Raw genomic sequence first — 23110 nt, 5'->3', positions numbered from 1 at the left:
CTTCCTCAGAACAGTTCTGAGGAAGGGTCACCGGACCCGAAACGTTAACTCTGTTTTCTCCTCCACAGATGCTGCCAGACCTGCTGAGCTTTTCCAGCAACTTTGTTTTTGTTCCTGATTTACAGCATCCGCAGTTCTTTTGGTTTTTATTTAGTATACAGGTCTTGTTGCTTTGGAGCATGGATTTCTTCAGTATCTGAGGAGTCAACAAATGGTGCTGAACATTGCGCAGTCTACAGCGAACATCTCCACTTCTAACCTTATGATGGAGAGAAAGTCATTGCTGAAGTAGCTGAAGATTGTTGAATCTGGGTCACTTCCCTGAGGAACTCTTTGTTCTGGAGCTAAGATGACTGACTTCCAACAATACAACCAGCTTCCTTTGTGCGGAGTATGACTCCCGCTAGTGGAGAGTTATCTCTTGATTCCCATTGGCTCCAGTTTTGCTAAAGTTCCTTTAATGCCAACCTCGATCAAATGTGGCCTTTGATATCCAGGGTAGTCACTCTCACATTCCATCTAGAGGTCAGCCCTTTTATCTCAGTTTGGACCAAAGATGTAATAAGGTGTGAATCCATGAGTTTGACTATAACAGGCTGTTGCTTAACTAGTCCATGAGACAGCTCTCCCAATTTTGGCACTTGTCCTTAGATGTCAGTAGGGAGGAAGTTGCAGTGTCACAACAAGGCTGAATTATCATTGCTATAATTGCTGTTTACAATGCCTACCTCAATGTCAGGAGGTCTGCCTAGTTTCACTCTTTTTTTGTGACTTTCTAGCAGTCTGCTACAACGGTAGGCCATTTCAAAGGAGAGTTAAGAGTAACCACATTGCTATTGGTCTGGAATCAAATTTAGGCCAGCAGTTTTCATTCCCTAAAGTACACAAGTGAACAAGATGTTTTGTTATGAAAATCAACAATGGTTTCATGTCATCACTAGACTGTTAATCCCAGATTTTATTTAACATTCTAATTCCACCATCTGCCGTGGCACAATTTGAACCTGGGACTCTTGACGACTGGTCCAGCAACAATACACTACACCATTGTCTTTCCTGAGATTATGAAGACCAAGTCTATTCTGCAAGATTTTAGAAGGAAGACATGTGAACTCACTGAAACTTACATAAATCTTAAAGGTTGTGAGAGGAAGGATGCAGAGAGGATGTTTTCTCAGGCTGGAGGGGTCTAGAACTAGGTGACATAGTCTTAGAATAAGAGGTAGGCAAATGAAGTGGAATTTCTTCACTTGGGGGTGCTGTATCCTTGTAATTCTAAACTGTGGAGGGCAGTGGGGGCCTCAGTAAGAATATATACAAGACAGAGATTGATAAATCGCTTGATGTAAGTATATGAGGGTTAATGAGGATAATGCAGGAAAATGGTGTGGAGGTAAAAGATCAGTCCTGATTTAGTTAAATGGTGCAGCAGACTCAATGGGCTTAATTATTTTATCCTGCTCCTATTTCCTATGCTCCTACATACCAGAACAGGGAAGGGACATTGCTGAAAGGTTACAATAGATTGAAATTTTTAAAAAAAAATTATTCTTATAAATAGATATAATAAAACATGGGAATATTTGATGTGAAGATGTCTAGAGACTTGGCTGTCTTGCCTGTCTCAAGATTTGTAAATGACAGGAGCAAGGACTTCATTTAGACTGTAGAAGGGTTGATGAAAGGGCAAGATATTTAATAGATGGACAATTCAAAATATAAAATCAAGCAATCTAATCATACAACACCCTCTCAATAATCAACCTGGGACTACTGCCAAAATACATAACCAGATATGCATGGGCAAAGTGCATATTTGTGAATTATAAATGAATGTATGCAGCAAAAGACCCCCTTGTTCATTGACTTAAAGCTGTCATGCTAAGGTTGAGACAAACAGTCTTGTCCTTTGCTAGTCAGAGCTGTATGTGTTGTGGATCTTGGTCAGAGATCTGGCTACAGCAATGAGCAGGGCTGTTCTTGGAACACAGCCTTTTCAGACAGAGGTGTTGAAAAGTACGCCTCAGTTGATAAATCTAGCTGCATCAGTAATGCTCATCACAAACTTTCACAAACCTTTGTTTCTCCTCTTCTTCCAGAATGGATCATGCGAAAGTGAGAGAGCTTTGTGCATCTCTCAAATACTAATTTCTTTTAAATACAATAGTCGCTCAGGACGTAGGCAAAGTTGTTCTGAGTAGAATAGGGAAAATACATTTCCAAGAGCTGCAGTCAATCCGAAGATATTGCCAACAGTCTTTACAAGCCAGTTTATTTCAGCAGCTTCCTTATAGCTAATGCACTGAAATATATAGAAACTGACATGCATGATTCACAGGGCGGTAAGTAATATATGGGTCATGAAACAGAGAGTGAAACATAATCCCTCAATGGTCGTTTATGATGTGAATTTAAATACATGAGCAACCTATCTTTCCAGTCAACGTACAAACAATATTCCTTGTTACAATGCTGTCTGTTCATATAAAATATAATGTCCAAACAAAAGCTGGGAACACACAGGCAATGCTACCAACTAATCAGATCACTTCAGGATAGATTCCTTGAAGAAATGATGATATGCAGACAAAGTTCATAGCTTACTGTACAGGTTAGAGTCTCCAGTATGGCATTAAGCTTGGTGTGGTGGAAGGGAGTGTTGTAAAGTTGGGCTCAAGTTGCTCAAGAATATTTATTTATTAGTATTAAGGTGCTGTCTTGGTTGTGGTCAGTTTTAAAGTTTTGTGTCATATAAAAATGTTCATCACAAATGTTCAAAGCACAATATAGGCCAAGAAATACCATTCTGAGTTGGAGTGTTTTATCGAGTGAGATTCATAGTACCCGGTTTGTCATGGCTCAGAGCAATTTTCCCCGTGCAAACCGTCCACTTTTCACATCATGGCTTTGTGGGTCCGATTTCATGGGATCACATGACAGGAAAAGTTGAAGTGCCTGGCAATTCTCTTGTGCCATATTTAAAGTCCAGCTGCTTGCCACTTCAGATGCTGCAAGCCCGGAAATGGATCCATACTGTGATGCCCAACGTTTATAACAGAGAACGTGACACAAAAAGGGACACTTGGTGACTCCTTTCTCTGAAAGTACCTGGAGACGCTGGTGGACAGGGTGATGGAGAAGACGGCTCAGCTTTATCCTGCTGACTGCCAAAGAAGGCCATTCAAGGCTTTCACCTGCACCCACCACCATCTCAGATACTTTCATCTCAGTCAGTACTCTTTCCAGAATTTCCATGCCCTTGTTAGCTATACACTCTCCTCATATGGTGGATAGTGAACTGCCCTCCTCCTGTTCACTCCTGGACCTCCCTGTTTATCCTATGCACTTTGAGATCCTGCCTTTCTGTTTTGAATGCCTCCCTTTCATTCGAATTGTTCTTTCACTAACCCAGCACAATTTACCCTATCCCTAGACTTGAGTTACCCACTTTCCCTAGTGGCTACTCTTTCATATTAATGGACTGGCCTTGTCCATTTCTACAGACTGAATTGACAGGACAGTCTCAATGAGCAGGGCCAAGCCCCTGGGCTGATGTCTTCAAAGTACCTGAATGATGTAATCTCCAGAATGGTTACACCTGACTGGCTGGGCTAATTGTGGACCAATCCCTGGACTGGAATCAGGCAAGGTCTCTTAACTCACTGTAGTGGCAACCTGACAGACTGCTATTTCCCCTTAACCCACTAAGGACTGTAAATCTGCACCTTCTCAAGTTTAACAACTTCCTTCCTATAGAAGGCCTACCAGAACTGGATGCAGTATTCCATCTGCTCAAGGTCCTATGTTACTCTGACATAATCCTCTTCGCTGTCCATTATACCACCTATTTTGGTGTCATCTGCAAACTTATTAACCAGACCTCCTATATTCACATCCAAATTATTTATATAAATGATGAATAGCAGTGGGATTTGAGCTAAAGGGAGAAGCTGAATAGGCTGAAGCATTTTTACCTGGCGTGTCAGAGACATTATAGAGGTTTATAAAATCATGAGGGGCATGGATAGAGTGAATAGCTAAGGTTTTTTTTCCTAGGATGGGCAAGTTCAAAACTAGAAGACATAGGATTAAGGTGAGACGGGAAAGATTTAAAAAAGACCTGAGGAGTAACATTTTATGCACAGGGTGCTGCCAGAGAAAGTGATGGAGGCTGATACAATTGCAGCAATTAAAAAACACTTGGATTGGTGTATGAATAGGAAGGGATATGGGCCAAATGCTGGCAAATGGGAGTAGGTCAGATTGGGGTGTCTGGTCAGTGTGGGTGAGTTGGATCGAAGGGTCAGTTTCCATGTTGTATGACTCTATGACTGCCCCCCTTGACTTCCAGACTTAACCACTTACTTGATGCACATGCGGTGTGTTTGCTGTATAAGCTGTTGGTACATGTTGTAAATACAACACTAATGTAGTATAGTACCAGAGAGCAACATAGTCAACACCATGACTGTTCAGTGCTCCGAACCATGACAAGCTACCTGCCTCTACCGATGTGCTATAAAGCAATGCAAACCCAGAGGCTGGAAACTTCCAGGTAAATACAACATAAATGAACATGAATAAATGAAGCTAAAATGTATGTTAATTTCACATTTTAAATGCATGAGACACGCATGTATCCTTGTTCATAAAGTGAGATAACAGGAGCATGCAATTCTTAGCTGTCTCTGCGCTCTCAAGTCAAATCCTGAAAGATGCAAGTGGTCGAAGAGCTGAACTGAGAGCAGGCTTGATGGTAGGGCAAGGCTAGTGATTTGCCAATGTCAACGTGCATATATAAAGGTTGGTGAAGGATGGTGTCCACAAAGCATGCAGCCTTCCACGAAAGTGGGTTAAACTGGAGAATGAGGGGGGTGTCTGGCTCATCTTGTGCACTCCAAACTGGAGGTCCACTATGACCATTACAGTCATTTCCAAGAATGACTGGCTTTTTACTGATATTTCCCTCTGCGAGTGACATTGTAGAGAAGACTGAGCTGGATGAAGGCGGGGACAAGCAATCAGTGAGCTGCAACTGCCAAGTTTCCATTCTGATTTACAATTTGGGAATTTGCATCATCTAGTTTCTCTGGAAAGGAGAGGAGAATTAGAAGTGGCAGAGAAATGAAGTAATTTGGACTAATGACGAGATGCAACTGCATAGAATTAGGAAATCACTGCTCAATAGTAAGATCCTGAAGTCACATTTAAAGTTTAAGGGAAAAGTCAAGAAATGTCTTCTGAAAGTTAACATTCCAATTTCTTCATTCTGGCTGTATTTTCTCAACTTTCTAGACATTGCCCATACTGGTTTAGGAAGGGGAAAGTTCCATCCCATGAAATCAAGGGAGGGATGATCAAAATGGAATATAGAGCTCATGGTCTGAAGTTGTTGAATCCAATGTTTAACATATGCCCAATGCAAAATAGAAAAACAGGATTTCCTTTATCTCTTCAACACTTTGTAACCTTTTAGACTCAGCATTGACTTTATCTATGCTTTGTCCCTTCTTTACAACCATGCCCAATCCCTTTGCCTTGTGGTGCCTTTGATCTCTAATCTCTCTGATGTCTCTCATCCTAATTTTTCTCTGTCCTTCCCTTCTGTTCCCCTTGCTTTTCCTGACCTTTTCAACTGCATAATGCTCATCACTTTTTCTCTGTCCTTTAGTTCCAAACAAGAGTCTTATTGGACTCAAGACATTAACCACATTTCACTCTCCAAAGATGTTGCCAGACCTGCTGAAATTCTCCAATGCTTTCTGCTTCCTTTTCAATCTCCAGCATCCTCGGTATTTTGCTTTAGTCTTGTAGAAGCTGCCAATATTTGAGCGTTGCTGTGAAACTCAGACAAAGGCAGGCCTAGAGTAGTGCCATGAGCCTCAGAGTGATATAATCATACCTGTAGATACCAGTGTTCAAACAGACTTGTAACAGTTCAGCACTATCATTGAACATGTTACCAGTATTGCTAAGTTGATGCCTTGGAGGAGATGGTGGAAGCTCCATGGAATATGAACTTGCTGTCCTCTCTCAGGATAACAACATTCATGAAGTCCTTCAACCAGTGCTCTCTATGCCTACCAATTAGGCAGCCCAGGTTGAACCACCTATGCTGGAATGATGTAGTCAGATTCTGGGTGTTCTAGTCCTTGAGCTGTTTTTGGTCATCCTACAAGGCCATCTCCAGTCTTCCTACTGAAGGTCAATTGCCTTCAACCAGTCATGCAGCAGCCACTAATGTAGCATATGATCATTAGATTAGACAGAGGCACAAAGAAGGAAAGTACAAAATGAATGGAGAAGTGTGATTAGTTTTACATGGAAGGGTGAGTGGTTTGATTCATAAATTTGGTTTGGAATTATTATATTGTGGCTGCATTTTTTTTCCTTATTCATTCACGGGATGAGAGGCATCACTGGCACGGTGGCATTTATCGTCCATCCCTAATTACCCAGCAGGCAGTTCAGAGTCAACCACATTGCTGTGGGTCTGGAGTCACGTGTAGGCCAGACCAGGTAAGGATGGAAGTTTCCTTCCCTAAAGGACATTAGTGAACCAGATAGATCTTTCCTGACAATCAACAACAGATTCATTGTCATCACTAGATTCTTAATTCCAGATATTTATTGAATTCACATTCCAGCATCTGCCATGGCAGGATTCAAACCGAGGTCCCCAGAACATTATCTGGGTCTCTGGATTAACAATCCAGCGACAATACTAGGCCATTGCCTCCCCTTGCATTGTCACCTAAAGGATGCTGTAATAGTTAACAGAAGTGAGTAGTCGAGGGAGTGTTGGTGAGTGGAGGATTGAACTTGCAGGCAAATTAATCAATCACAGTTAGTTTGGTGAGAGAGGGGCTGTATTGGTTGCCTCGTACTTCATCCCAACCACTCTCTTTTTTGCCTTATCCTCACAGTTTACCATATACCTGGTGACAAGGGCAGTGATTTCATGAGGATAAAATCATGCAGGGTGCAGCAACTTACCACAGGCCTTACCATTGTTCTGACAAGTACTGCAGGGCAGCTCAAGAATTGTTCAAACAGTGGGGGAATTGTTTGATCTACCCAATGTCCTGCTGGCTCACATTTTGTGAGCTGGCTTGGTCTAATTATATGTATTTTCCATTTATGCATGATCCAGATGGTCAGCAAATAGCCCTTTTCACCCAGTAGTGTCCTCTGATTTTTCATATTGGTTCAAATGCACCTGGCACAGAGCACATGCCATAGAACACAGACATCATCATTGGCACTAGTATACTCAGCACTGACATGTGATACATTGCACATGATCACACACTGACTGGGCTTTAAGGAAATGACGCCTTTGTCAGTTGCAGTGCATTTTGTGGTGTCCGTGAACAATGAACATGCAATCAATGACCCCCTGCATCACATGGAAACCTTTAATCCTCATCAAGCTGTCTGATTTGTCTAGCAAGAGGGAATAAAAATCTATTCAGCTCTTTCTGCCTACGGAGCCTCAGTGCTCACCCTTATGCTACAATGGTTGGCAAAATGGAAAATGTTGCATTTATGGCTAATTTCATGACCATTAGCAATTCTCTGAGGTTCCAGGTGTGGCTGAAACAAATGGCAGATTTCAGTGAGAATATTTTTTGCGAAACTAAGTAGGAAAAATGCTCCTTGAATATGCTTGGTGATGTAGACTCCCACTGACAGTGTTTCCTGACACCGGCCACTCCTCCTTCATTATGAAACCTCTGCTCATTTTCACTCTCACACTGTTGGAGAAGTATACGAACTGCTGCACTCATGTCTGGGAGCAGGCAGTCTGTGCAGAATCTTTGATGCCTATATAAAGTGTGCACCGTGCCACTCCCTGTAGACGTCACCAACTTTAAATAACAGTTCAAACCACCAAACATTTCTACAGCCTGTGTAGACTAATCAGCAACTTACATGAAAATTGTTGCTGCTCCCTTAAAAGCACGGAAAGGGATGGGGAAGGGAAAAGATGCTGCATGGGAATTCCTTCCAGCTGCTGAGAAAATGTTTAGCTGTGCAGGGTTAAGACAGGGTTGTTAGTTGGAGAAGTTCATTCCAGGATTGAAGCACAGCTGTCAAATTAGCATTACCCCATTAACATCATGATATACCAATGTAGCCTACCTCCGGCATGTGCCCCCAGTGGCCGTATATACACTCATCCAACTTGGCATCTGCTGCCACCCACACCAGATCTGTGGAACTAAATGGCACCCACGGTACCAAAATTGCAATTTGTGGCTAATACCTTTCATTTCTTCTAAAAAAGAACATATGCCCATTTGCTTATATTTCAAATGTCATTTAGCTAAACTTAAGCTTTAAGGCATATTAATTCTTGCTTAAAATCATTTCTTTATTAGTCATTCGTCAAAAATAATTCATTATACATAGTGCTTTGAGACAGTTTGACATATTAAGGCACTATATCAATACAAGCATTATTATTTTCATTTAATAATTTTACCCCTACCTTTTGCTTCAATGTAGATTATATTCTTACACAGTAGATCATTATGGCACAAGACCACTGGGGATTCAACTTGGGAAAGGTGTTCTTTGAGTTTTTCGACTTCACTGACAAGAATGTCAAAAGTTGGCATGTCATTCATTTCCAGGGAACTGGGGATAAACAATATACATACATACAGTCAAGTGCAAAACAAAATGGATTTCAACAGTGACAGTTGCTGGTGTGATTTGCAGCTCTGCATAAAACATTTCGGAAATATGAGTCAACCTACATTTTCTAATCAGAACATACTTTTAATACATTAAATGTTGAAAACAGACATTCATCAGCAAGCAGAAAAAATACAAATACACTTTTCTGGCAATTTTTTTTATTCTATATCGCAAATTCTGTGTCAATTTTTGATGATTTAACTATATGGTTACAAGGCATCATAGTTCTGCATTGGAGCAATTGAATTCTAATGAAACAACTTCAGTAAGTCAATGGTCATTTCCGTTCATTTCTCTTGGTGTAGAGCCTATTTTTACGTGTTACTGTAATTGCTTTTCCGTTGTAAAACATTATATGTTCTCTCATTCATACATATGCTAGTGGCATTGTCTCTGTGTGAAAAGTATCTATTAGTGTTACTGTCTCTTTAATACAGTGGTCACTGTATAATGGTCCACATAATTTAAAACATTTGCATTAATTTTCTATGAATAGACTGGCAAATGTGTTCTTGATTCATTGAAACTTCCTGTCATGTTATGGGATCTCTCATTGCCTACTTATATAATACAACCTGGTTCTCAACAACACTAATAAAATCAGTGTTACTTAGCCACCAGAGAGTCACTAGCACCCTGCACTGTCCAATTCTTACTTTTCAGATGTGGACTGAGCTTCATTTTCATAAATTAAAAGGTCTTCAACAATAATTTTAATTAAGGGTTATCATCTTTTTAATTTAAAAATATGAATTCAGAACATTTCGTGCACTTCCAAATTCACATTTATACATATCATTTTCATTATTTCAAATATTTAGTGTAGATATTTATTGAAAGAAAGATGAGCTCAGTTCTAGTTCTGCTACAACCTAGAGAACAAACAAAACACAAACTTTCATTAATATTGAATTTCCTCCCAAACCCAGAATGTTCCAAAATGCTTCCCAGGCAATTAAGTATGTTTGACATTTAACCACTGTTGTAATGTAGGAAAGAATGGTAGCCACTTTGTACATAGTAAAATCTCACAAATGGCAATGACATATGTGACAAAATAATCTGTTCTCAATGACATTTATTAGATGATGAATGTTGGCCAAAATCTCCTTGTTCTTCTGCCAATCATGCTGGGATTACTATTAAAGGGATGATAAAACTACCACCGTTTCTTTTCCTATTCTAGGATAAAAACATCCTAGGAGCAGGAGTAGGCAATTCAGCTTCCCGAGTCTGTTCCACCATTTTATATGATCATGACTGATATGGTCTCAGCCTCAACTTACTTTCCTGTCCAGTCTCCATAACCATTCAACCCATTACCAATGAAAAATCTGTCTATCTCCTCCTTAAATTTACTCAATCATTCTTTTATTTCTACTTTGAGGATCCTTTATCTCATGAATCTCCTTCACTGAGGACTTGGCTAATGATTGGCATCAGTGATATTGATGGTGCACTACCTCATCTGAGAATCTTTTTGATTCCATGCATGCCCTTCAAGGAAGACAACCATGCTCATAAAATAAGTAGTTTCACACTTATTACCATAGCATTGGCTATGTGATGAACGTTTCTTGAGGTCAGAAATTGCGAATGGCTTCTGTTGTGTTTTGTGTACTTTTGCTTGGTCTAGTAGATTTCTTTTGATGATCTGCATCATCACTGTTTGTAACAAATTGTTATACGGGCAGTACTGTTCAATTAAAAAGTCACCAATGATCTCTGGTATTATCTAAATTTAGTAGCCAGCATTTGGTTGTTGTTTTAAGTTTTGCTGACAGTTACTCTGAGAATTCTTCAGTGGAAAATGTTTCCTGTATCTCAGTGAAATTTGTGGTTTCCCTTTCTTCCCAGGCTGATATGTGCCTTTTCCTTCTGACAAAATGGGACTTATGCATTTTTTTTATATTTTACATATATTCCTCTTTTAGTGTTTTTTGCCTCTAAATTGCCTGGTCAGCTTAAATCTTCTGTTATTGACCTAATACTCATAAGTCTGCTTCTGATACTTGTTTCAATAAAACTTTAGATGGTAGTCCGATCTTTAAAATTTTCTCTCCAGCTTGTTATTGTGTTGTTCATGATCATAGCAACATTCAGTGTCATGGTAAGTATTATTTCCTTCCCTTTTGCAGCTTCCTAGCCCAGGACAGAGCTGTACAGATAGGTTTTCTACCCTTTCCCTTGGAGACTCAACTTACATATGAATGTGACTTTCATCGCTTCTCTGCAACTTGTGACTTGGCTCTACTCTCTTACTGCTTATGTGTGACTTTCTTTAGTTCACAGTGGTTTCTCTGTGGTCTTTTTCCCCCTGGTTTTTGTTGTTTGATAGCCTTGGAGAACAGGAGCTCTGCTGTTACAGCTCTCCCAAACTGAACTAATTGGCTGTTTAAATGATTCTAGAAGCTAACAGACTAGTTGCGCCTTTCTTAAGAGTATTTGCACTTAAGTCACAGTTCTCAATACAGCATTCTGTGCTTATTTTCTCTTTGGATTTCCATGGATTCTTTTCATTGTTGATCTCTTCAGAACTTTATACAGTCACCATGTTACCATGTTATAATAATGATGATACGGCATGGGTATCTCGGGTAGAAAACTGCAAGTAATCCTTCTTCCTATTCTGCTCTAGGAGCTTTTAAGTTGTTTGTAGTTCAGGAATAACCTACAAATAGGTCTTCAGCGAAGACTTTAGATTACAGGATAAGGTTTATTATGTCTTATTATTGATGTACACGTCATATCATACCAACATGACATGAGAAATAAAAAACATAACTGTCTCCAACTACTACTACCCCAAACTGCCTCAATGCTCCACCCTGTGGCTGTGTCATATATCAGAGTGTACAGAACTTCTGCTTAACTCATAAATTAACCCTGTCATGTCCATTATCTTATGCAACAGAGACCTAATACGTTCATCAACTGAGAATGCAGACAAATGCGTGGTTTAAGCCATCACTAGACAGCACCAAAGATTGAAGCTCTCCTTTAGTTCTGCTCTGGAATTTCAGTCTACATTGTGCACTCAAGTCCAAGAGTTGGCCTCAAACCCACATTTTTAACTTGGAGTTGAATGCTACCACTGGGTCAAGGGTTAAATAAAATTAAAAACATATTTCAAATTGACGATCATCAAATTCACAAATCGTAGGTGAAGTAGTTCCTTCAAAATATGCGATCACTGCAACATCAGTATTTATGGTGTGCAAAGGAAATTTATTTTCTTTTTAATGAGCACATTGGAGTTCTATTCCTTTCCTTGCTCTAGCATATTGTACCAAAGTCAGAAACTCAAGCTGTTGCTTGTTAAATGATCAAAGTAACAGATAATTGCTGACAAGGGTTGGCCATTTGGGCAATATAGATTATTCTTTCAAAGAAGGATGCTACATTTCTCAAAAAAGTCAGACATTTTTGTTTGGACTGCATGTTCCTGTCAAGAAAATCATGACTTTTGTGTATAAACTTGTATTCCCTGATACCTATTGTATTTGTAAGTGTAGCTCCATGTCTTCCAGTCATTCTTTAACTTAAAGCAGTGTTCCAGCTGGATGCATCACCTTAGTTTAATATTGATTTCATTTTATGTAATGTGCAAACATATTTTTAACTATAAGGCTAATGTCCAGCATTCTAAAACAAAATAATGTAATGACGTGCAGATGCTGGAGTTCTGAGACAAACACAATAGATCAGTGATGTATTTCAACAATATTTGTTAACAATTGGGTTAAGCTGCCTCTGAAAATTGTTCCATAATGTAATATTTCCTCTTAAATCCATGTTAATCTCATGTAACATCAAGTTGGTTTCGAAAAAACAGAGGGGTGAAATAAAATAACTGAAAATCATGACATTGACGTTTACAGGTAGTTCTTTTAGGATGACGGAAACATTTTGCAACCAATTACATGGTTGTTTGCTTCCAATATATATTTTGTGCAACTTATTTCAGGATTTTTTTTAGGTAAAACTGCTAAAGCATTAGAAAGGGAATAGCAATCTGCACATATACGCAGAAAATCACTGACTAAGCAAGAAATCTGACACTTGTGAATATTGGTCATATGGTCCTGAAAAACTTAAAGGTATACAAACCAAGAAGGTGCCAATTTTTGTCTCTGGGCTGTGCTGAAGTAGTTATAGCTTACATTACCATGTGAGCCATGAAAACAAAACCTATTGCCCGCATCCCCAGCAGTGGAGAGAAGAAAACAGAATCCTGAAAAGAATGAAAAATGCAAAATTGCCCCTCTTCACCCACTCACCGAAGCTTTATAATCATAGAGAAATTTCTACTTGATATTGTGATATCTCATATTAGCACAAAAAAGGATATATTTTTCAAAAATTATATCATTTTAAATTCCTCAAGTCTAGCGGGTGAAGGAAAATATTTAAGAAAGAAAATCAGCTTTTGTTTCTGTGTAATATCACCATCTAATGATGTCTAGTCACAGTTGGGTGAGAAGCATAATGTGCTTGGTTTTGTAGTCCTCCATTATTAGATAGTCAACTTCCTCTACCTATGGGGCCAAAGCGGAACCAAAGTGGGACAATTGTCTGTGGGCTATTTATGGCTTTGCCACTTATATAGCAAGGAGGTGAAGATCCTCTCATTTTGGGATCATCTAATTTTCACTACCATGTAAATCAACGAAATGAAGGCAGGGACAGTCACTGTCATGAATGGGTGACCTGTCTGGTTATCCTACCACGTGAGCCCCGAAAATAAAACCTATTGCGTGCATTTCCAGCAGTGGCAAGAAGATAATTGAATACAAAGAAGAAGAATGAAAAATGTGAAATTACCCTCTTTCACCCACTCACAGAAGCTTTATAATCATAGGGAAATTCCTATTCAAGATAATGTGGTATGTCAAATTAACACAATAAAGAAGGATATATCTTCCAAAAATTATGCTATTTAAATTCCATTAAACTTATTTACGAGGCAACCTACTAACCTGGATACACCATATGGATGTTTGTTTCACTACCTTCAGCTTTACAATGATTTACTGTCCTTGTATATTTGTGTACATTTTCTTTTCTTCCCTATGGCAACTGAGTAAAAGGATTTTACTGGTATTATACATGTACCTTAAACAAACAGTAATATAGGCCCTGCTGTGTCAAGCATTGTTCCTTGCCTAGATATCCTCATTACTTTTTATGCCTTTCCCCTTTAAGCAAAAATATCAGACAGCAATTTAAACCTTTAAATGCTTTCAATATTTATATTTGGAACAAACATTTTAAAACATATTATATACAGATGTCTGAATAATGTCAACCAAAATTACTAGAAGGATAAAAATGTCTTGCACATTCTGCTAATTTTATAGAGATTATACACGCAATCCTTTGAAACAAAACTGTAAATTTGATACATGATATGAAAGGAAATCTTTCACTCCAAAAACAAAATTTTAAGAAGAATTCAAAACTTTCATTTTAATTGGCGAAAATAAGAAGCCACCTCTCTGAACTGTGTTTTAATCCTTGCATAAAAAGAAAGAAAAGTACCAAAAATCTTCCTTGAGCCTCTGCATTCGCAGTCTGTGATTTTATATATTAATCTTCAAATGTTGCTGCCAATGAAACTCACGTACAAACAATTTGACATGTTTGAATAAAATTCTGTGTTCTACTTTAAGCACAAGCTTCAACCATTTTGAAATGGATGAGTCAATATCTCTAAAATAGTAGCAAAGGAATTTCATACAAACATATTACACATCAGCACGGCAACCTTCACACAATTCACATGTTAAGGCCACCAGAACCAGCCAATGTCACTCATTGAAGTCATGGGAGATGATAATGATTATTTTTTGATGAAAGCTGTTGGATATCTATTTCAGTCACAATGTTCAAGATTCAGGCAGGAACTGAGAAAACGTTTTGGAAGTTTCTAAATAAATTCTGGATGATTTCAGCCTCAGATATGGTTGTTCTATTCCAGTAGCATATATTTTCCACAAAATCTGATTAAGTGTCAAAAGGACAAACATGTACATAATAGACAGGTTTATCTTCTACTGTGTTCTTAAGTTCATCAAGTTAATAATGATGATTAGCAAGTGGCACATGACTTTGCAATGGTAAGCATGAATAAATATTAAAAATGCTGACTGATATATTGTTTGTGGATCTACAACTGAAATGTTGGCTCAGAATTCATTGCAATGGTAATACTAGCAAAGAATGCCATACGTTAGACCAGGATGTCCCCCAGTCCTCTAGTGGCAAATTCACAGCAATACTTACTGCACTTTCAATGTAAATAAAGCGTAATGAACAAACATTAGATCAGGAGCAGCACAGCTACTGACTGATGCTCATCCAAGTTACCAGGGCCTCAATAAAAAATAATAGGGCTATCATACAGGTATGATGCCATGAATGTGGGTCGCATTCTATGACATATTACCCTTCCTCAGGGTAATACCTGAAATGCTGACTTCTCCTCCTCCTCCAGATGCTGCCTGGCTTGCTGTGTTCTTCCAGCCTCCTGTTAGTCTACCTTGGATTCCAGCATCTACAGTTTTTTTTTTGTCTCTAACTAGGTTAATTTGAAAATGGATTCCTTCCCTTGTGGATGCTTTTCTCCCAAACCCAAGTGAACTTATGATTAAAACTGTGATTTATATGAATGGATGAGAATACAGGAAGAAGCTTTGTTAGTAAGTTTGCAGATGACACCAAATTTGGTGGTATAGTGGACAGTGAAGAAAGTTATTCAAGAGTACAATGTGATCATGATCAGCTGGGCCAATGGGCCGCAGAGTGGAAGATAGAGTTTAATTGAGATAAATGCGAGGTGTTGCATTTTGGTAAGGCAAACCAGGGCAAGACTTACAGAGTTAATGGTCGGGCCCTGGGCAGTGTTGTCGAATAGAGAGACCTAGGAGTGCAGATGCATAGTTTCTTGAAACTGGTGTCACAGGTAAACAGGGTAGTTGAGATGATGTTTAGAATGCTTGCCTTCATTGGTCTGAGCATTGAGTGTAATATTTGACATGTCAAGTTGCGGCTGTACAGGACATTAGTGAGGCCACTTTTGGAATACCGTGCGGTAGGCAAGATATTATTAAATAGGAAAGGGTACAGAGAAGATTTGCAAAGACTGGAGTGTTTGCATTACAAGGAGAGACTGGATAGGCTGGGACCTTTTTTACCCGGAATCGTAGGAAGTTGATGGGTTGACCTTCTAGAGGTTTATAAAATCATGAGGGGCATAGCAAAGGTCTTTTCCCTAGGATAGGGGAGTTCAAAATTAGTGGCATAGTTTTAAGATGAGAGAGGAAAAATTTAACAAAAACCTAATGGGCAATGTTTTCCACACAGTGGGTGGGACGTATATGGAATAAACTACCAGAGGAAGTGGTAGATGCCAGTACAGTTACAAAATATAAAGGAAATTTGGACAGGTACATGAATAGAAAAGGCTTAGAGGGATATGGGTCAAACGCAGGCAAATGGGACTAGTTTAACCTGGGAAACTTGGTCTTCATGGGCGAGTTGGATGGATAGGTCTGTTTCTGTGCTGTATAACTGTATGATGCTATAACTCTATGACTCTTGGAGCCAAGTTTTCCCAGGTAAATTAAGAAAAAATGAGTTTATTAGTTACTAAACATGAGAAGAATTAAAATACAACACACATGTAGATTAGAAATAAGAGGTGAGTCAGAAATGATAAAAGTTTAAAAAAAGTAGATATACAGATTAGTCTCTGATTTGTTCATGGAATGCAGATTGTTAGGGGTGTTACAGGTGGGTTACTGTTAGTGTTGACATTGGTAATTGAACAGATAGTTTCATGAAACTCAGCTTTACAGATTGGTTGTGGTTCTGTAGTTTTAACGCTTCTAGACTATGACTCAACTGCAATATTCAAAATGAGACAGAGTCTTTATGTTATAATGTGTCCTGTCATCTGGCTGCTAACTAGCTTATTTCCAGCACTCAGTGTGGGAGTGCTTTCTTTCCTGCAATACAGGGGTGATAAGGGGATACTTCCTTAACTATAATCTTCACAGCAAAACTAATACTTCAACCTAGGCTGTTAGACAGAAGAACATTTCATGTTATATGAAAGGCAGTAGTTCTTTAAGCCCTGTCCTGGTATTTTCTTCAAAGGGAAAGGCATAAAACGTGGTTGCAGTTTGGGATATAATCCACAAAAGATATATTGCTGTTGAACAGGGAGGTCATGAGTCCCTTGTTAACTTTGCAGTCACAGGAGATCACAGTCCAGTCAGTCTCGACTTGCTTCCTCCCCTCTTTGAAGAGGTGTTGCTCCAAGTTCATTTTGCATTGGTAAGTATGACATTACATGGGTATCTCTCTCTCTCTCCAGACCTACACTTAATTTACATCCACCATTATTTTTGTCTGTCAACTGGATTTTAGAAAACACATTTCAGAACAACAAATAGAGTCACAGAGTCATACAGCACAGAAACAAACCCTTTGTTCCAACTCATTCACATTGAGCGGTGATCCCAATCTGACCTAACCCCATTTGCCAGCATTTGGCCCATATCCCTCTAAACCCTTCCTATTCATATATCCTTCCAGATGCCTTTTAAATGTTGTAATTGTACCTGCCTCCACCATTTCCTCTGGCAGTTCGTTCCATAAACTCACCACCCTTTGTGTTAAGAAGTTACCCCTCAGGTCCTTTATAAAACTTTCCCCTCTCTCCTTAAACCTATGTCCTCTAGTTTTGGACTCTCCTACCCTGGGAAAAAGATCTTGTCTATTCACCCTGTCCATGATTCTCATGGTTTTATAAACTTCTATAAGGTCATCCCCCAGCCTCCAATGCTCCAAGGCAAAAAAGCCCTAGCCTATTCAGCCTCTCCTTATAGCTCAAACCTTCCAGTTCTGATAACATCCTTGTAAATCTCTTCTGCAATCTCTCAAGTTTGACAACATCTTGCCTACGGAAAGGTGACCAGAATTGTACACAGTATTCTGAAAGTGGCCTCACCAATGTCCAGTACAGACGCAACATGACATTCCAACTCCTATAATCCGATGTTCTGATCAATGAGGGCAAGCATGCTAAATGCCTTCTTCACCACTGTGTCTACCTGCAACTCCACTTTCAGGTACTATACACCTGCACCCCTAGGTCACTTTATTCAGCAACACTGCCCAGGGCCCTAGCATTAAGTCCTGCCCTAGTTGCCTTACCAAATGCAACACCTCACATTTATCCACATAAACTCATCTGCCATTCCTCGGCCCATTGGCCCATCTGATTAAGGTCCCATTGTATTTGGAGATAAGCTTCTTCACTGTCCACTAAACCATCTATTTTGCTGTCACCTGCAAACTTACTAACCATACCTCATTTATTCACATACAAATCATTTATATAAGTGACAAAAAGCAGCAGACCTGGCATTGATCTCTACAGCATGAAAATGTCCACAGTACTTTGGATTTCTGATCTGTAGTCAAGGAAAAAAATATATAAATCAGATTTAAGAGGTGACCCATCTGGTAAGATATATCCCAAATTGCTTGAGATCTCTAGTGTTGTTTCATTGCAGTTTGGATTCATGCTTATCACACTTGCTGATTAAGTATTAATTAAGGCAGGAAAAGAGCTGTACTCAATAAAAACGGAAAGAACTGCTGATGCTGTAAATCAGAGACAGAAACAGAAGTTGCTGGAAAAGCTCAGCAAGGTCTGGCAGCATCTGTGGAGAGAAATCTGAGTTCACGTTTCGGGTCGGGTGACCTTTCCTCGGAACCATTCTGAGGAACATTCACTCAACCCAAAACATTTCTCTCCATAGATGCTGCCAGACCTTGCTGAGCTTTTCCAGCAACTTCTGTTTCTGTCCCAGGAAAGGAGCTGTGATCATTAGCTGCTTAAAGTAGTTGGTTAGGGTATCTGTCGATCAGCTGAAGTCCCATTAAGTAGTGCTTTGCTGTGGCATATAGTGAGAGATGACTAAATTATACAACAACCTCCTGGAATTTCTACAACATAAAGTAAAGAATATACACTGTATACAAGATTTCAGCAAATTCAGGCTAGCCTAATTAACACTCTTAAAGGTATATGCAACATAGGCCTGGATTTCCTTTGAGGAGTTTGAGACTGGAAGCAGCAATGTATTTTCTTTTCCTTTAATTAATTCTAACAAACATATCATAAAAATGCTATCTTAATTTCAGTTTACAGTAAAAGTAATATCTCTAATTGTGATTTCTAGTCAGCAGGATATGGCAATCGAGGTAGTTAGCTGGACAGCAAGTGACTAGGCTTTTTAAATTAATTAAACATGTCAATCTGGGAATTTATTGCCTATTTGGGTGGAGGGGAGTTAAAGAATAGCTCTTGGATTCTGAGCATCAAAAACTGCCCTTTCTCTTTCTTCTTATTTGATGAGTTTATGTGCTCAAGATATGAGATATTGGTGCTGGGAGTGGAAAACATTTGCAGTTTTAGCATCTAGTGTCTGTATGAAGCACACCCCAGTAATCAAGGTCAGAGGTCAAATGGAAGCTATGGGTTTTTTTTTTGCTGCCACAGAAATGCTCCTGAGGAGCATTTTCATTTTCCAAGCTAGCCATGCTTACAGTCTTTGAGCAACATTGGGAATTATTGTCAAACTACTACCACTTTGATTCCATGCCCAGTAGAATGTAAGTAGTGATTAAATGGAGAACATAAATTAATTTTGTGTGGAACCACCACCCACCAAAAGCTTCTGAAAAATTTTTAAGTATGCTTTACCGATCTCAGATTGATGCCTGTACCTAGTAATTTGTTTGGAAATCAAGACAGGCTAGGGGTAAGTGCCATTGTTCATATTGAACACAGTAAAAGGTTTATCTCTGAGCCTTACTTTATGGATTAATTTATTGTTTCATGAGGTGTAAGTCTCACTAAATAATAACCTAAGTGCCAACAGTTGATTAATTAGGCATTAAAACAAAATTGTTATAATATTAATATAAAGATTATAAGAATAACAATGATTGTCTCATCAAAAATAAAGACGGGATTCTGCCTACAGTCAAATACACATTTTCTAACACTATAGTTGCTAACTCTGTCTTCCTGTCACCAGAATTTACCTGATCAGTTAGGTATTTTCACCAACTTTTGTTTCTATTTCATGTATTTTCTAATCTCTGCCATGCCCTTACAACCCATTATTTCCATTTGTGTTTTGAAAGTTTGACCCAATTGCATCCAAAACCCAAAACTACTTATTCTTGAAAGTTCCAAATTTTGCCTACCTTTCCTTCGTCTCCAGCTTTGAGTTTCTCCAGTCAGATTCCTGCCAATGCCTCAGCACTGAAATTGAGTTTATCAAAAATGATCTCCTATCTGACTGTGGTGCATTTATCCTTCCTCAGTCCCTCAGCTTTCCTATGGTCCTCCTATACCAAACTCTAACACATTTCATCCATTGACCTGCCAAGTGGAGTTGCTCTCAGCTGGCTCTGTTCTTGCCTATCCAACTTTAGTTAGAGAATCCCCCAAAGACATCCCTCTTTCTGAAGGTTGTGCTGTTTATGTTGATGCTCACTTATTACCTTGGCTCAAGATGGGACAATTCAAATACTCACGCACACAAAACCATTTTCCAAATTCAACACAAATTTCTGGTGGACTATTTAGCTTAATACCAAGTATCACCCAGAAATCCTCAGTACTGGCAGCTGAAATCGGGTCTATCATCTTTTTAAAAGTAGTGAAACTCATTTACTTTAAATTAACTGATTACCATTGAAAGAATGAATGTCTCTTCACATCTTTGATTAGCGATGTGACAACATCCCAAAAAGAAGGGCTTTGCAGTTGTCCCTTCAGCTAATAACCTCAAATCATATAAACAAAAACAATTTCTTTTTATACAGTGCATTGTCCCAAGACACTTCATGAGAGCATGATCCAAAATAATTATCATGGACTGCAATACTTAGGGTAGTTAACTGAATGTTAGGCCTAAAGGGTCAATTCTGAGCAAGGAAGAGAGATAAAGAGACAGTAAGACTTTGAGAGAAAATTCCAGTTCTTAGGGTCTAGACAACTTCAGGCACATTAATCAGTGGTGGAGTGATTAACGTAGAGAATACTGAAGAAGCCAAAACTGGAGGAGTACTGATACTTCAAAGCCTTGCTGGGTTGGAGGTATTGACTTAGGTAAGGGAACAGAAGCCAATAACTTTAGTCTTTGCAATATTTAGTTGAAAGAACTTTTTCTTCATCAATTACTAGATGCCAAGCAGTCTGACAATTTAGGGAGAGTTGCAGGGTCAAGAGAAATGGCGGTGAGTTAGCAATGGCTATTGCAGCAGACATCTGGAAAGTGGTGCTGTTTTCACATGATGTTGCTAAGGGATAAAGTAAGGATGAGAAATAAGAGGAACACCAGGTGTAGGGGGGTGGGGAATGGATGAGAAATAATTGCAGGTGAATCTCTGGCTACAATGAGATGATTAGGAATGGAACCAGGTGAGTTAAATCCTAACCAACGACGGGATGGCGGTGACGAGTTGGGGGAGGATGGTGTGTTAAGAATTAAGAGAATGACTCCTTGCCACAGAAATGTGTCATGTGTGAGTTCAATAAGAGCCGATTCGGTACTTTCAGGGCAGGAGCCTGATTGGAGAAATATGGTGATACTACAATGATGTTACAGTATCTCACATCTGCCTCCTATTATGCACTTGATTAGCACTCTGATTCAATACAGCATTGTGCTGATTCAGAATGTCAATTCATCAGAAACAATAAAGTATTCAAATAGATAGAACAGGTTAAAAAAAAAGCCCTATTCTCAAATAACTAAAGAGGAAACTAAGTGATCTGCAATGATAGACAAACAGCCTCTCTTAAAAAGAACCAAAGAGCTTGGGTGTTTCATATATTGCAGGTTTATGTATTGAAATTGAGCTAAGAGTTATATATTACTTTGTAATGTGAGCAGCAAAAACAACACAATGAAGAATGCATATCCTTCTGGAGTATTGGTTACTTTATTAACAAGAAATTCTGCATGACATCTGTTACCAGTTATTCCACTCCCTAGTCTCCACTAGAAGAGAGGAGAAGAGAAGAATACGATGTAGGTATGTGTAGGAGATCTACAGAGAGAAAGTGATGATTAATCTTGGCAAGACAAGCAATCCATTTTTCTACTTCATTGCCTGCTCTCCTCCACATACCTAAGGTTACCTACAATAAAGCAGGAGCAGGCACATTTATCCATTTTAAAGTGCTTGGTCTGTGAGGTCAGGAAAATGAAACAGTTCCATTATAAGTTGCTGGAGACCGATTATTTAAGGCAATGATACTTTAGTCATTTGGTAATGTAGAACTTGAGTATTGTTCAAAAAAGGCACTTTTGGTTAAAGCCTTTTTATCTTGCACTCATTATTGGTATTTTTGCAGGTGTCTGATGAGTGCAACATGAAACCTTTTGATAAAATGTGTCTTTTTTTAGCAATACCAGAATTCTCATTCCAAGAAGTAAATCTGATGTGTCTAGGATGAATTCCTTTAAAACCCAGTAATCGCAGTACTGGCACAGCTCCATTTGTTAACTGATGGCAATGAAGACAATATTCAACCAGATCCATAGCAAATCAATATTTAGACAGGAAACATCCAACGCTGTCCTTGATACACAAATAAACATCAATAGAAATGAAACTTCTGCTTCCATCTTACAAGAGGTGAAAAGAATAAAAGAGTTGTGCACTGCTATAAATGGAACAAAGTATCCACCACACACTGTAAAAAAACTCAAAATACCAGTGAGATGTCATATTTGATATTAAAGTTCTATGGGATCAGGAGGCAATTCAAGTCCTGTGTTATACTGTAACCTTTCCTCTCTGTTCATTCATCATTCCAATTCAAAGAAGAGCATGGTGTTCTTCTGTTGGTCCACAAATGTTTGTTCCTCAGAACCTTTGAGACGTTAGTGTGTTTTTCAGCTTTTCATAGATGCTCAATAACCTGTGTGCACTTTCAGTGTTTTCAGCTGTAACTAGAATATTTCTTTTTCAGATTTAAACACAGAACTAATCAGTTTCAACTTAATGACATGGGAGAAAATTTTAGTGAAAATCTTAAAGCAGCAATTCAGCTTTTGCAGATATATAGTTCCTTCCTGGGATCAAAAGTTGAAAAAAATTTGCCAAAGTTTTGTTTCTTGTCTGTTTCTTTATGTTGCCACTGATCATATCCCCGCATCGCCTATGGACATATCAAACTTTAATTAAAACGTGTTTTTTTTTAGAAACAGGGACATTATAGCCAAAATTGTATCAGAGATAGTAGGAACTGCAGATGCTGGAAAATCTGAGATAACAAGGTGTAGAGCTGGATGAACACAGCAGG

General features: G+C 38.8%; 1 protein-coding gene across 1 annotated transcript in view; it reads right to left on the bottom strand.

The window, feature by feature from the left end:
* The window catches only part of LOC125485242 (ethanolamine kinase 1-like), a 365364-nt gene that overhangs the window by 116752 nt on the left and 225502 nt on the right, over positions 1-23110 (bottom strand). Inside the window, exon 4 of the mRNA XM_048607181.1 lies at positions 8495-8643. Coding sequence (XP_048463138.1) covers positions 8495-8643 — 149 coding nt within the window. The remainder of the gene's footprint in view (positions 1-8494; positions 8644-23110) is intronic.

This window comes from Rhincodon typus, chromosome 17 (genome assembly GCF_021869965.1).
Source record: "Rhincodon typus isolate 14 chromosome 17, sRhiTyp1.1, whole genome shotgun sequence".
NCBI classification, from domain to species: Eukaryota; Metazoa; Chordata; class Chondrichthyes; order Orectolobiformes; family Rhincodontidae; genus Rhincodon; species Rhincodon typus.
Note: the sequence above shows the minus strand (reverse complement) of the source record. Positions and strands in the feature narration are given on the sequence as shown.